The 17,068-nt window shown below is 33.9% G+C and overlaps 1 protein-coding gene across 1 annotated transcript; it reads left to right on the plus strand.

Moving 5' to 3' along the window:
* The first annotated feature begins 6 nt into the window (after positions 1 to 6).
* LOC106462391 (tubulin beta chain-like) lies at positions 7 to 1,721 on the plus strand. The gene is made up of 3 exons (XM_013922317.2): positions 7 to 96; positions 571 to 1,207; positions 1,392 to 1,721. Exons 1-3 carry the CDS (start codon positions 13 to 15, stop codon positions 1,568 to 1,570), a joined length of 900 nt encoding a protein of 299 aa, XP_013777771.1. The 5' UTR covers positions 7 to 12; the 3' UTR covers positions 1,571 to 1,721.
* The last annotated feature ends 15,347 nt before the right edge of the window (positions 1,722 to 17,068 follow it).

A 17,068-nucleotide genomic window follows, 5' to 3' on the forward strand; every position in this document is an offset into this window, starting at 1 on the left:
ACTGGATCTGGAATGGGAACCCTACTGATTTCTAAGATTCGTGAAGAATATCCAGACAGAATTATGAACACTTTCAGTGTTATGCCATCTCCAAAAGTGATTTTTTTTCTTGTTTAAAATCAAATTCACAGCAGTTATACATTTTTGACATGTGATGAATGGCATATTTATAATACAATGATACTTTTAACAGTTTAGATTAAAACTTCCAAACAGCATGAAACTGAATTAATTAAAAGATATTTATTTTATTTACTTGGGTATTGTTGGTTGAAAAACAAAGTTGCTAGGTATATTTTCCCATGTGATAATTAAAATTAAAAAATTAAGATTTTTTGTATTTGTAATGAACAATGATCTTGTAATCTTCAAATATTATGTTAAGATATTTGTGTGGTAAATAGATATTATTGTACTGAAAACAATTTAATGTAGATAAATATTTTTGCCATAATTTTTCTATTAAATTATGTGCAATACTTTCATAGCCAATACTATGTTGAAAATGTGTTTTAATCATTTTATTTAGCATAAGGAAAGTCATTGACTTCAAAGATGGTATTTTTTTAGGTATCTGATACAGTTGTGGAACCCTACAATGCTACTCTCTCTGTTCACCAGCTTGTGGAAAACACAGATGAAACTTTCTGTATTGACAATGAAGCTCTGTATGACATTTGTTTCCGTACCCTAAAACTGACCACTCCAACTTACGGTGACCTAAACCATCTCGTGTCTGTTACGATGTCTGGAGTCACTACTTGCCTAAGATTTCCTGGCCAACTGAATGCTGACCTTAGAAAACTTGCTGTCAACATGGTTCCTTTCCCTCGATTACATTTCTTTATGCCAGGTTTTGCACCACTTACATCCAGAGGGAGCCAGCAGTACAGAGCACTTACTGTACCCGAACTGACCCAACAGATGTTTGATGCCAAGAACATGATGACAGCTTGTGATCCTCGCCATGGCCGCTATCTAACAGTTGCAACAATCTTCCGTGGACGCATGAGCATGAAAGAGGTTGATGAACAGATGTTGAATATCCAGAACAAGAACAGTAGTTACTTTGTTGAATGGATCCCCAATAACGTCAAGACAGCCGTATGTGACATTCCTCCACGAGGACTGAAGATGAGTGCTACCTTCATTGGAAACAGCACTGCTATTCAGGAAATCTTCAAGAGACTCTCTGAACAGTTTACTGGTAAGTATTTGAAATAATGATTATGTATGAACAATATGCTAAATATTTATTTTAAAAAATACCCCAATTTAAAGGTTTGTATTTAACTACTCTTTATGCAATTTCTAATTTTCTAATTTAATATATAATTCTACAGTTGTTCTTAATATAGTGCTAATAATGTTCCACAATGCAATTTTTGCAGCTATGTTTCGACGAAAGGCTTTCTTACATTGGTACACTGGAGAAGGAATGGATGAGATGGAATTTACTGAGGCAGAATCCAACATGAATGATCTGGTGTCTGAGTACCAGCAGTACCAGGAAGCCACTGCTGAGGATGAGGGGGAATTTGATGAGGAGGAACCACTGGAAGAAACCTAAATTCTGTTTCCTAAAATTTTTTCCAAAGTCTTTAATAAGCATAATGCTTGACATCTTAGTTTGCTAATAGTCTGTTTTATTTTGTATTTGTATTGGACATTTTAGTTTTCGTTAATAAAGTAAATGCTCAAATTCCCATCTTTCAGGAAAATACCTTGTTGGCTAAATGTGAAAAAGCTGTTATTTGCAACACAGTAATTTGTTTTTTCATATCTATAAATCAAGCAAGTGTGAAGGCCCTAATAATAATTTTTCATTTATAGTTGTTCAGTTAAATGAGAATGTATTAAAAACTTGGAAAACATCTGATTTATTTAACCCTAAAACTTCTGGTACGGTGCATGGACCTCCTAAGATATATATATATAAACACATTTTTTGAGCTATTATACACTGATTCATTGTGAGCCTGTTACAGGTTTGATAATAACATGAATCACATTAAAAAATATTTAATTGTAATATTAACGTTTTTTTAATGTCATTAATTACTTTCATGATTTCCTTTTACATAGACAATTAGTGATTTCATCAAATTGTTTTTTTAGTCATTTCTTTCCATTGAATTTGATGACAAGCACAACCAATGTTATTCAATATGATGCTATACATAAACTCAACTGGTAGTTATCTGCAAATCTGTAAATCTAGATTTATGTGTACCACCCAAGTTATTTTTGAAATTAGTATTTAGCCTGATTGTAAATCAAGTAGTTAAATTGAATATTAGTATTCCTTGGCACAGAGAGAACTTGACAGGTGTTATGTAAGTTGCACTTATGATCATTTATAAATAGTCAGACTATTTTCCACAATAAACGTTGAATTGAACAAGATAATAAACAAGTTAAATGTTTGTATCAGTATATTATAAGCACATACATAATTACTTCAGAATTTTCACTTTGTTAGATTTTCAATTAATCAAAACATGACAGGAAAAATATTAGATCTTGTAATAACATAATGTACATTAACTGGAGAGTCCTACGTGGTAGGAAGGTCAATAGAACCACAGATTAGAATGTTTGTGTGCTTGCATCAAGCCAAAGTTTTTGAGAGTGTAATACTTTTGTGGTTGTGTTGCAGACTGAGATGGCTGCAGTATAGGGATCTGGTTGGGTGTAACATGATTATCTACTACAGATCCTCTCTGTTTCTATTGATCACTGTATTCAGATGTATCTAATCCGAGTTTTATATGGGTATTTTCCTGTGTGCATCTTATCAGTGGATTTCACGGTCCTTTAATTAATTTAGCGGTAAGTTTAAACCTTGTGTTTGGTTACAGAAAGTGGTTGATTAGATGAAGTTGAGTAAAATTCTGCAGGAGCAAGGACGTAGATGCCACAATGTTTGCAACTAAATTAACAAAATTAATTAATTTGGCGGTTAGTAGTTACTGTGTGTTTGGCTATAGACAGGGGTGGGTTGGATCTAAAAATGAGGTTGAAAAATCCTTTTTATGAGATCGGGGGAGAGAGGAATTCCTGAGAAACTGAATGAGTATTATGCTTAATGCTACATAAAATATATTATGTACTAGTACTCCTCAAACAGTTCACAAATTGGACAAAAATGCATTATAAAACATTTTAAATTTAAAATCCAAAGTTCATTACATAGATAAATAGTATTAGTAAAGCATAGACATATTGGCCACAAATTTACATGAACTGAAACAAATTCACTTAATTTAATTAAAATTCAGGTGGTTAGGGCGCTGGACTCGCAATCCACGAGTTCGAATCTCTGTCCCATCAAATATGCTCGCCCTTTCAGCCGTGAGGGCATTATAATAGGTCAGTCAATCCCACTATTCGTTGGTAAAAAAAGTGGGTGGTGATGACTAGTTGCCTTTACTTTGCTAAATTAGTGACTGCTAGCACAGATAGTCGTCGTTTAGCTTTGCGCGAAATTCAAAACAAACAAACAATAATTTATATAAATCTTGAATATTTTATGTTGAACAAGCTAAACGAGGAACTTCAGTTTATAAATCTGTATGTTTTTTTTTTTCTTTTGTATGTGGTCCAAAATTTTTTTCTAAATGATGGATTTCTTAAGCCCAACTTATCTTAGTCAAATAGCTTGGTAACTCGTTAATATAGCATTTTATGAACTATTTCTCTCGAAATCAAGGTGGCTGGATAGGTGATGCAGATAATTGTTAAAAGTCTGAGTTTCATAATCAGTGGTGGATAAGGTATTGACGTCTAATAAGGAAAGGTGTCCTCAGTAATCATGGCGAACTTGGTGATTAGGTGTTGTAAGTTGAGGTGTTCAAAAAAATTAAATCCTGTACCATGTGGACAAATGAAAAAAATGTCACTTTTGCGCTTATGTATTGTCGTTCCCAGAAAGGAGATGTAGTGGTTGTTCTTTTTGAGTTAATCATAGCAGAATTCTCGTTCAAAGTTAGATATGAATCACTGTCTGCCTAAACAATCCTGAAAAGAACATTGCTTCTCATGTTCATAATCTAACATATAATATCATTGACAGTTTAAAGAAACAAAAATGTCCTCCAGTGGGTCAGTGGTAAATTGACGGACTTGCAACACTAAAATCCGGAGTTTGATTCTCGGAGGTGAAAACTGCAGATAGCTAGTTAGATGGCTTTGCTCTAACACAAAAAAAACCTAACCACGTGCAATGTTTCAAATATTTTCTTAATCAGGCAAGATGTTTCGATGTATATGATCACTGAGTTTTGTTTTTATGTTTTCTAATGAGATATTATATATATATATATATATGTATTTTAAGTTTAAACGCGCACGCTATACTTAACCAAATGATTATATAAATAACTGCATAAAAACACTTCTTGTGGTGATTGTTTTGAATCTGTACTACCCGTCCCTAATTCATCAGTGAAAGACTAGACGGAAGGCAGCTAATCATCACCACCAACGAATAGTGAGATTGACCTTAACCTTATAACGCTCCCATGGCTGAGAGGGCGAGCATGTTTGGTGGGACGGAAATTCGACACCCGCGACTTTCAGATTGCGAGTCGAGCGCCCTAACCACCTGGCCATGCCAGGCCTTCCCCTGTGGAAATGTACATATATACTTCTTAGTAAAGGTTTATTATGTTGAACGATATACATTCACTTAGTAAAGACATCAGGAAAAATATAGCATTGATACGGCGTCAAGGAGAAAGTTTTGTTCTTGTTTTGTTTTTTACTTTCTCTTGACTCATCACACAACCTGCACACACACACATATATATGCATGTATACGCGATTTAGCGAGTACGGTATATATTGCTTAAACCACAATTCTAAATTAACTGATTTGTCAAAAGTTAAATGTTAATAAAGAACAATAAACTGGACCAGATTTGATGAAACTTAGATGAATGGACAGCAACTGTCTGTTGTAGAAACACGAGTAATCCTCTATACTTGTGTTTCTACAACAAGCAGTTGCCGTCCATTCAACTACGTTTCATCATGAATACTCTGCCTAAACAATCTATCAAAGGGACCAGATTATATTTATTTTTCTTTTTGTTATGAGACCCGTAACAGATATATATTAATATGTTATTAATATTTACCCTAAAATCTGACTTGTAAATGGCTTAAATAACACTGATAATAAATACAACTCACTTAGTTAGTCTGGTTCACACCATAACAGTCGTTGTTCATGAAACCTGATTATATAAAAGACGCCTAGGATTCCATAGTTGTCGCATGCTGACCTGGTTGATATTCCCTGGTATTAAACAAAAAAAAAAAAAAACTTGTCGGCATTGGATATGGTAGATGTAGCACAGTTGGCATATTTTATCATGGCTCTTCTTTGCTTTCATTCCTTGGATTTTGGAATACTATGTAGCACTAATTCTAATCCTTACCCTTAGGAACAAAAGTCAAATGAAAACATATATTAATTAGATCAGCACCTACAGATTATTTCGGATAATAATTATTAACAGATACGAGATAAAAGATACCACTGTTTTCTGAATAATTAAGAAGATATTTGAGACTTAACAAAACATCAAATATTTGAATTTGATGAACATTACTTACTGTTGTTAGTCTTTTAGAGTTAGGTTTTGTTTCTATTTATTGGTTATGTTCTATAAACCTTCAAGTATTATGAGGATCTAAGTATAAAAAAAATTCTTTTGAACAAATGTAAAATCACATGTAAATTACTTGCAGTTTCCACTGTTATATATCTCAAAATCCATACACGGATTTATGGTTTACAGGCTTGAGTTAATACTAGGAAATATTCTAATTGACAATTCCTTTTTATTTTTTGTCGGACTTACACAAACTTTCCATTTTCAATGTTGGCGTAACACACAAACGCGATGTTTGCACAGTTAAGTCCTTATTTTATAAAACGCACTGAAAAACTAAATTGTTTTAAATTAGAAATTACTGCGTTTGTTAAACCATTTATCAATGTACCTATATCTTCATCAAAGTTTTTAAATCTCTCTAGAAATAAATGATGGTTGGAAGAAGTGCTTATATATATAAATAAGGATGCAACTCGCCAAGTGGCCAAATTCTTTAACACATTACCATCATTTGTCGCAACCTGAGAGGGTCAGGTGCAATTTAGACCTCCTCCTCACTCTTTTACTATATTTTAAACTGACAAATGTTAGTAAAATTTCAAGAAAACACTAACATCTTACCAGAAACTCTAGGTTTGGTTTATTGAATTTTCGCAAAGTCGTTCGAGGGCTATCTGCGTTACTCGTTCCTAGACTAGACGAAAGGCAGCTAGCCAATACCACCACCCACCGCTAAGTTATGGATTGCGTTTCATAAACGAATAGTGGGATTGATCGTCACATTACACCGCCCCCACAAGGGCGAGTACGTACATTGACGGGTTTCAATCGTGAGACCTGCAGATTGTGAGTCAAGCGTTACGCCCCTGCAGAGGCTCTAGCTAGAAAACTTGTATTGATAAGTGAGTCGCTGTTTAAGAAAGTTTGGCAAAATGCTTCACATAGAACAATCGGTTTTGAAATAACAATTCTCTAACCTCTTTTTATAACGAAGTTTTATTTAAATATTTGGTTACATTTATGTTATCTATTTTTGAGCCTTCTCTAAACATTTAATTACATATTCCCTCTGTGTCGTGTGATGCTTGTTATACATGTGTAAGAAAGGAAAAACATGCCAGTGTTGTAAAACATGTTTCAAACTTGTGAGTAACAGTTTTTCTTTCATTAAATGATATATTTGTCCTGGTTTGAACTGAAATCCGTATCGAATTTCATGGAATACGGTTTTAATTTGAGAGTTAAAACTTGTCACTCTGAGTAAATAGTGTATGGAGGTTTTGTGCGCCTCATCCTTCGTGTCGCAGTTAAAATAGCCGTTAACCAACCTTCCACAACTAGTTTAGAAAAGATGTTAAAAAGTATTTCAACAGTTATTCAAAAAATTTCATGGAGGTATTCTGCTTGTAGTTATGATATCCTTTTAAGAATCAAGGGTTCTTTCCGTTGAATATATCTTGTGGAATAATAATTGAAATGGAGGACCTCTTGTTTATGGAATATCGTACTTGGATCCTTTGGTCTGACTTAAAAGTGTGGTATAAAATAATCCCTGCTTTCCTCGTCTCGTGCAGATATTTTGGACAGATTATCTCCAGCACCAGCAGCCAATTAGAATCCAAGTTAGTAGAAACTGACTAACAAATAAACACAGAAACAACTCTATTTCTGTGAATAATGATTTGTTTATCTGTTCACTTGAGTATTTGATTTTCCTTTTCTTTTGGTGGTCAATATATTCTCTACATAACATTTCCTTAATCGGTGTTGTTGTTGTTTTTTTTTTCAGGATATTTCGCTACTTGTGAGATATCAGTATATGTGACTAACATATATTAGTTAAAAAGTAAAATTTTGGTACAATGATCAGGATTGTAATCTGGATTATTGTAGAGTTTAATTTGACTCAATAATACTGTAACATTTGTAAATCGTGTTCAAGGAAAGACACTTTCTAAGACCACATAGAAAGGATAAACGAGTAAGCCACGGTTGAAGCGGGGACTCAATACAAGAATAAGCAAGGACTAAAATAAGCTTTCTCTTAGAATCTATGTTTAATCAGCGATAACATAACATAAAATTTAAGGAGAACAAGGGTCTTGTTAGTCCATCTATGCTATCCCATCCTCTGAACTAAACCTTCAAAAAAAATAGAACACTCAAAGCCAGCTCTATTCATTCAAATACTTATCAAGCCTTTCCTTTAAATCCCTTAAACTTACTACATTCAACATATGTTAAGGTAACCCATTTCAAAGGCCCAAACATCCTATCAGAAAAATAAAACTTTATCTTAATAAAACTCCTACCCTACCAAAATTTATATTTGGGTCTCACAGTCTTACCATTATATATGGAAAAATATTATGCATCAATACTATCAATCTCTAATGGTTATTTCAAATGGTCTAGAACATAGGGTGGGAAAGAAAGGTCATGGTGCTATAGAGTGATCTGACCTCCTGAGACGTACTAGAGTGGTCAGTGTGATATTTAATAAGCTCAGACATCACGAAGCACTGTTTTGAGGCCAATGATCGAAGAAACTAGTCAGACGTGTGTGCTGGATAAATTCCAGTGTGCTTCATAACAATTCCATTGGAATTAGGAGTTAGTCACGAGCTCTCCAGATTGTAAAAGTTGACTGACGATGCTCCAATACCTCCAATGCAGCAGTCGATTTTTCGTGAACATGTTCAATTTGTATTTTACCTCTCGGGCTCTCATGAAAACCTTCCAAGTCTGTACCAGATTAGCTCGGGGTTGGTGCATCCTTTCTTGACGAGTTCCTGTAGATTCAGTTAGCTCTAGCTTTATACGGTTCAGTGTAGGCTCTGGAGTATATCTCTTTTGGCTGGGTTGTTTGCAAACTAGGCTCAATCAGGTTTGAGTCACTAATCAGCATAATAGTCTCACGATATTTTCCCAGTTGATGCAACTCATTTTCATCCACTGACTTTGAATTTATCTGGCAAAATGTTATGTCAATTCCTGGAGTCTTGGGAACTGCTAAATAGATGAAGACATCTGGAAAGTCACCAAACAGATTGCTTTCAGCATATTCACTCCCCATGCTTAATAATTGCTACTCTGGTCTGGTAACACAAATTTAAACTTTCACCAAAAGGCTATTTGAAGTAAGATATCCAGAAAAGTTAAGAACTTTCTCTCAAATAGCAAAATTAAGGATTTAAATATAAGGTCAAAAGTATTCAGACTGGCCAAAAGTTTGGTTAAAAATATATGTTAAAAGTGTAATGACCTGGTTATAAAAATCCCCTGTCCTAAAATTTCTGTTAGAAACAAACAGGGTAGAAAAATTATTCCTATTATCAAATGATATTTCTATGGGGTTACGTGTACTCGTGTATATATCATGAAGAAAATATAGCCCTTTAGCTGTGGACATCCAAGTTATCAAGGCTTCATTGTGTCTTATGCTTCACCTACATCCATCTGTGCTCTTCATTGTTGCCCTTGCCATGATAACAGTTCACAACTACCCTTTAACCCAGTCACCTTCCTTTCCCTACTGTCTGTTTGTTATGCAAGAGCCTTGGATAAAGCTAGAAAGAAGTAGAAGCGAGACTGAAAATTTTGGCTTCTACAGAAATAATGAAAATAGACCAGTCAACACACAGGTGCTAACCTCACCTTTCTGACCATGGAAATTCTCTAATACCACCACCTTCTTTTCTTTCAGAGTCTCTTTCAGCTACAAATCGAGTACAACTAAAGGCCACAATGAAGCAGTACCACAAGGGTGTTACTTCTTGTTACTGTTTATTCATTCACTCACAGTTGGCACTTTCATACATTTCAGTGAAACTTCATGCTTCTTAAAATACTCGATCTGAATTATTGCAAATATTCAATTAAAACCAAATAAAACACAAGGTAAACCAAATTATATTTGGTGTGGGCCCCCCAGTGGCACAGCGGTATGTCTGCGGACTTACAACGCTAGAAACCAGGTTTCGATACTCGTGGTGGGCAAAGCACAGATAGCCCTTGTGTAGCTTTGTGCATAATTAAAAACAAACAAATTTGGTGTGGCTTAAGCTACCATTTTTGAATTTTACTTTATACGAGTAATTTTACTTATTTGTGAAAATTTCAATTGAACCCAATTGAAATATCAGTTGCTACTGGTAGTGAAAACAACAAGTCAAATCTGTATTCCTGCAAGCAAAATATGCACCTGCCCATTACTCTTATCTCTTCCATGAGTATCCGCTACCTACTGAATAATTAAAAATCAAAATTACAATATTGGCTCAGTAGCATTAATGAAAATATTAGGTGCAATTTATCTTCAAATTATAATTTACAGGCCAGTAATCACAGTTATTTTCATATTTCAGAGTCTTAAATCCAAATAAAATATGTTATTTTCATTTCTGTGTTGCATAATAGTTATATTCTTCAAAGATTGGTTTAATTTATGTTATACAAAACTTGTGAATGGCTTTAAATAACCTTGAATAACTATTCTTATACACGTACATTGCCGTCAAAGGTGTGCTCAGTGAGGGTGGTGTGGAGGTCTAATATACGTAAGTTAAATCTATATAACATGTTAAAAACTTAAATAATGTATTTTTCTGAGCCCGAACTGTACTTATGGTGAGTTTCCATGGAAAAGTCATTGCTTATATAGTTGAAACATCTCTTATTATACCATTATAGATTCAGCTCATATAGAAGAGGTATTTTCATTTTAGAAAACTTTGTGAAACTCTTTAGTTAATCAAACATGATCATATTGTTTTATCTGATTACATTAAAGTTAAAAAATGACGGTGATGCTTTATAGTTTTGTCCCATCTCAATATGGTTGCATGAATTCACAACTAGAACTCTGAGTGGCCCCTCACAACCAACACACTTTTATTAAATCAAATGGCTTGTCGTCCATACATGCTTCTAGAGTAGCTAGAACTAGGTGTTGCTCTGCCTACGACAACAATCGTGGTATAAAAGCATTTCCAATGAAAATGATCCAATTCAATGATGACTCAATTACAAATCACCACTGTGATGCTCCTCAGTCATCTGTGCCTCCTGTACACTAAGGTTAACCCTCGGAGAGAGAATTTGAACGGCCATTCTGGGTGTAACAGATTCTAGCAGTCTTCCTTCACAGGTCTGTGGCTGCAGTGACAAAGACATCATGCACATTCACAGAATCAGCAAAAGTCTGATTTCAAAGAGAAGGCTTCTCCTAAACACGAGAGTTCTCTCTCTCTCTTCCTAACTCTTCCCATTGACTATAACTATTTCAATCCATGGAAAATGTTCCACTATCTGTTCTCACAACAGCTGATGTACATTTTAGATAGACTGTGAGATCAAGGCATTCCTGTCCTTAAAGCACACTTTAGTGAAAGTGTTGGTGCTGCTATATCCGTGACAGGACTATTATTTCTTCTACTATGATACCAATACCAGCAATAGTGGGACTTGGGTAGTGCTATTACAGTTGCAGGATAGAATGGAAGGTGTGACAACATATGCCAATAATTTACTCACGAGTTATGAATGTGAAGTTGATATGATGAAGAAAGAGCTGTTTGAAGTTGTGGTCTTCATTAAATTCTACTGACATTACTTGGTAAAAAGTTCACTCCTAGTGTGACATCACTGAAGTGGTTTACAAAGTTTAAAAATCCAGAAGGAATGATTGCATGCTAGATCCAGAATTGCTATGACGAGGTTGGCCTACAGATAAAGAGAAGTAGTGTGGTATACACGTATATCATGTTTTTACTACCCACTTAAATTATATATATATATTAGATTATGTGCATATTAATTATTTTGAGTATAGAATATAGAAAGTCAGTAAAAGGAGGTACTTGCCATCGTTATTTATTTTGTTATTCTACAGGAGTTTACATATACTTTATTGTGAGAAATATTGCTTTGATGTCAAACACGCTGTATAAAAGCCAACAGTGATCTTGTCCATTGGCAAGTCGGGTGATGTCCCAGGGATAAAACATCTCTCTCATTTTTTACTTTTTGTAAGGAGAGTAACCATCAGTTAAGTGGGTGTCCCCTGCATGCTGAGAAAAATGACAATGCTATTATTGGTATATAATGCCAGTCTGTAATATAATATACTTTCAATGATTTCAATAACTTAACTTGAACAGCATGTTTATATAAGTTGATTTAACTCAAACTTTTGAGAACCTTCACATAGTTTAGAATAGAATTTACAGCTCTCTCCAGTTAATATGCCATACTTTACATTTGTCGTTAACGTTGATTGTTTTTTGCTTTCATGGTATTTTCCAGCTCATGAACTATGTTTTGCATTTCTCCACAAACTCTAACTGAGTTTGTCACATAGAATGAGATGATATACAAATGCATAAATCAAAAATAATTTTTTCTCACAAAAACAAAAGACAACACAAAACACAAGGACAGGAGATATATGAAAAACCTTTAATAATTTCTCCTTTCAGTTCACTGGAAAAGCCACAGTTGAAAGCTACACTAAAATTAAGTGAAATTTAGAGTAAAAGACGACTCCGACAAGTTGAATTAATCAAAAATCCAAATGCTTAAACTGAAAATTAAGCAAAACAAACTCCCGAAAGTCACAGTCTGTTATAAGTTAAAATCACTCTACAACAATGTTCACTAAAAACAGCGATAATGTGAAAATTAAGCTAAATACAAAAACCAAAAGTTATAAAATCACAAGAAATGTTAAAGTCAAACATTCTAAATCAAAAATTCTGTTTATTGGTTCAAACCTTGCCTTTTCTACAAATATTACACAAAGCCAAACCTGTCCACAGCCCCATTTTACATGTACCACGTTCATCCAGTGTTCTGAATGCAAAGGAAATGTCAGCTCTTAGCCGAAAAGAAAAACAATTGTCTGTTTCACAATGCCACCAGTAAGAAAACATGGAGAACTGACAATTATTGAATTTATATCCTGCGTGCGCTGAAGAAAGGATAAAGCCGAGTAACTTACTTGAAAATTCTAAAACAAAATACAATAATTTTGAAAAACAAATGTACATGTTAACTAAGGTGGGAGCCAACACGTAAAATAGTCCTATACAATAATTTAAATAAATATTGTTTTATGGTGTTCAACCTGTGTCCACTCCTTTCTTTGTGTCAAACTTAGTCAAAGTCAGATCTCTGCTCCTCAGTACACTTCCTGGAGAGTCTCCACTTACCCTACGGTTCCTATTCAATTACTCGACTGAAAACTAGTGAAACTGAGAATACCATAATATATCGAATTGATTTGCAGAAGGTTGAATTTCTTTGTGCTCCTCAACAATACGAACTCTCCAAATAAAGCACATGTACATATAGATTAACGCTGCTACTTGGAGGTGAATTATGCTACCTTCATTTACTTGCACAACGGCCCGGCATGGCCAGGTTCTTAGGGAGCAAGACTCGCAATCTGAGGGTCGCGGGTTCGAATCCCCGTCTCACCAAACATGCTCGCCCTTTCAGCCGTGGGGGCGTTATAATGTGACGGTAAAGCTCATTATTCGTTGGTAAAAGAGTAGCCCAAGAGTTGGCGGTGGGTGGTAATAGCTAGTTGCCTTCCCTCTAGTCTTACACTGCTGAATTAGGGACGGCTAGCAGCGCAGATAGCCCTCGTGTAGCTTTGCGCGAAATTCAAAAAATAAATTTGTTGTTGCTCTATTGATATCAAACATCTCTTTATGTGTTATTTTATTGTATGTGAACTACCTGTAGATAAACATCCAAATATGCTTCAAATTTATTTCACGTTTACAAGAATAAACAATTTGTCAATTATATTCGACTTTGATGTTTATGTATTTTACTAAGAAATTCTTACAAAGGGCTGTTAAATGGTCGATACTTTTTATTTACTATTATAATATAAATGATCAGTTGGAGACAACGTCTTATAAAATTAATTTTCAATTTCAGGTGAAGTAAGTACTGAAATATTGTAAACTCGATAGATATCAACATTTCATGCCCCAGTATGAAACATCGATAAATTTAAGAACTTATCGTGCTAAAAACGTCATCTAAAGACATTACGTAGGGTTGATCTATATTACACAATTAGTCAGTTGGTAGTTGTTTCTTAATCATAGCAAATATTCGTGACGTTCTTGTGAGACCTATAGTATACATCTTTTAATATTTATTTGCAAATTAACAATATTTTGTGCAAATCCTGGAACGTTGAACTGTAAAATGCACAAATTTGTTTCTTGCGCATTACATGCCATTATTTTTGTATATAGACGATAACTCCTGTAAGAGGTTGGTAGCAAAGGCACATACAGTTAATTACGGTCAATGGCTAGTAGTCTCTACAGTTACTATATACGTACAGCTCAATAAAGAGACACGTGAAAAAAATGTGTAAACCTCGGGTATTAAATATGTTTTAAATAAATTATGTAACGTATCACAATCATTCGAGCTCATAATAAAATAAATAAATAAATAAAGGTAATCAATATAATCATTGAAATTATGAAAAGCTTTTTTAGGGGGGGGGAGTCTTGAAATATGACCTAGTGGCTAGCGCGCCTGGAGTGTGGATCTGAGGGTTATGATTCGTGTCTGGTTTCCGCAAGATCACGTTTTGCGTCTTGGAGCCATAGGTGCGTTATACGAATGATGGTCAAATCCCAATATTCGGTTTAAGTAAAAGTTATGTTTTATTTAAAATACTTTTCATTATTTTTACTAACTTCGTTTACGAATCGCTTATTTATTTAATTATGAATGTTGTAAAGAGTAACAATGCCGAAAAAAATGAAATTTAATCACAGCTATCCGTAAACACCTGGAAATTTCCACCAGGACTAGAAAAAAATACTACTGTTTTACTGCTGTTATTCGTTCAAAATCACGCAGTTGTTTTACTAGACTTACGTTTATATTTTGGTTGCCTGGACATGGAATAGATCCACTCTGAATCGTTCAATAATCATGTTTTATCAATTATGTTGCCTATCCAGCCATTTACCATTATATCTTAATTTTCTCCTCATGAATTTGATTGCTTGCATAATTATTTTAGTATTATATCATAACATGGTTTTGTCATAAATTCATATTGTTGTTTTTAAAGGAAACAGTTGACTGTTCTCAAATAACAATGAACAACCTCAAGCTGGAAACAGAGATCAATTATTTTCTGATCAATCAGTAGTTACTCAACTAATTGTGAGAACTGTTATGTAGAATAAAATGTGAGTTTGTCTGAAATTTTAAATATATAATATCTTCAAACGAAGCTCGTGTTTAAGTGGCTAGGTGAATATGAAGATATTAACACATTGATGTTTGTTGAGTAGTGAAATACGAAAAGGTACTGTTGTAAGCTATATTTTCAATGTCATAATTTAGTTGCTTATTAGAGGGAGCTGCTAATCATGATGATGATGCGATATCTAGAAAGTTTTTTATGATGTAATAATCGAGAAGTTTCATGACGTATGTAGAAAACACATACATTTTTTAATATAAAAATCAGTGAAGTAATCAGTAATGAGAATTGATTCAGTAATGAGTGAATGATTCAGTTCCGTTATTTCATTGTCAGAAAAGATATTCACTGTTAGTTATCGCATCTGTTCTGCTATTCAACTACTGTGTGGGTTGCATGATTGTTTATCTGTCAAATCTAGTCAAATTAGACGTTCGTCTCCTTGTTTATACTAAAACGTTGTACTTAAGGTTATGCTTACATTTAGTGACGAAGTTTATGCTGAAAAGATTATATGTGAAATTAGGCCTAAAAGTGAATGTGATTGTAGCAAATATTTATTAAAGAAATAAACTACCCTATTTTTCGGAATATAAGACGCACCCTTATTTTGAAAACAAAGTTTTGGGGGAAAAAAGCTACAGTCGCATTTGAAAGATTTTTATTAAACAAAAATTCAATTTGATACTTTAAAAATTAGTTTATTTTGTTCTAAACACAAAAAACTCAAAACATCAAAATAAGAAAATACCGTAAATAAAAAAAAAGTTTTACTGTTATTTAGTTTGGTTCAAAACCTACAAAATCTTCATTGCTTTCACTGTAATTTATTTTTTTATTATTTAGGGATCATTATAAATAGTTATGTTTTTAAAATAAAAAAGACTACTATTGTTATAAATAACACATTCAATTGAACTAAACTATGCATGCCTATTTAAATATACTTAGACATGGCTTGTGTATATCGTATATATACATATGTATTATTCATACCTTCGGTGTATAGGACGCAAGCAGATTTTGACATCGTATTTTGGGGTAAAAAAAGTGCGTCTTATACACCGAAAAATACGGTAACTCGTCATCATTACGTGAACTGGACTTGACATTATTTTTACCAAATAATGCAAAAGAACTACCTTTAAGAAAAAAATTCGTCCCAACAATACCTATGGAGTTAATAAGAAACTGTTATAGTTAATAAAGCACTTTCGAATAGGAATATAGTTTATAACAAAAATAAGGAAACTTCGTTCAAGCTCTCTAAACTCTTAAGTCAATAAAACACAATTCGTAACAAGATGAGAACCGGTTTAAAGTCACGTGACATTGGGTGACCTAGTTCTAAATCAGGGTGTGTCAGTGAAAAAAATTCCAACCCTCCCTTGGTGCTCAACGTTGTAGCAGAATATCGTTGTATTGTAAAAACATCTGTTTGTGTGTGTTCATTTGTGTTCCTGTTTGCCCACACTATAACTCCGTATCAAAACTCAATTCCCACTCATTCAGTCTTTCATTTAAATATAATAACTTATAGAAGTAATCATAAAGTTTTAATGCTCAATGCTATTAAGACCGCTCGCTATTCTTATACTTCCAACGATGGCATTTATTTTTGGTATTTCAAACAGCATATGCACTGTGGGGGGCACCTACTTATTTAGTGGGCGGGGTAGATTTTGGAAAAAGTAACGGAAATCAGTTAGCTCCTACTCACTACTGTCACACGTCACTGTATGTTAATAAATAAATCACATTAAAGCACATTATTATGGAACATTTACACGAATGTAGTCTTCCTTTTTTTTAATTATTTGCATTATTATTAAGGTATTAAAAACCTTAACGTCTGAGCCACTTATTATTGCTATTATGATTAGCTGTAATTGTATTGTTACGTCTCTGGTCGTTAGTTAATTTTCTGTAAAAATTCTTTCCGAAGAAACTTCACCGATACAATTCCTTTCTTAAATAAAACTGGTTTATTCTTTCTGAATACAACTTTGCATTACACTTAATTTCCACAGTCGCGCTATAACAAACGCAATAATTCACAACGAACGTCTCACACGCTCGACTCAACTGTCAATTACACATTGTTGCCGTCACTTCTTGGCGGCACATATATATATATAAGACTACCGCATATCTAGTAAAAGCTCGAGACTTCACGAACCTTCGAGAATAT

The sequence above is a fragment of the Limulus polyphemus genome, unplaced genomic scaffold (genome assembly GCF_000517525.1).
Source record: "Limulus polyphemus unplaced genomic scaffold, Limulus_polyphemus-2.1.2 Scaffold1155, whole genome shotgun sequence".
Lineage (NCBI taxonomy): Eukaryota > Metazoa > Arthropoda > Merostomata > Xiphosura > Limulidae > Limulus > Limulus polyphemus.

Coding starts and splice junctions, on each gene's coding strand:
- LOC106462391 (XM_013922317.2), top strand. CDS start 13: ATGGGAACCCTACTGATTTCTAAGATTCGTGAAGAATATCCAGACAGA. Junction 97..570: donor GTGTTATGCCATCTCCAAAA/GTGATTTTTTTT, acceptor GTATTTTTTTAG/GTATCTGATACAGTTGTGGA. Junction 1,208..1,391: donor ACTCTCTGAACAGTTTACTG/GTAAGTATTTGA, acceptor CAATTTTTGCAG/CTATGTTTCGACGAAAGGCT.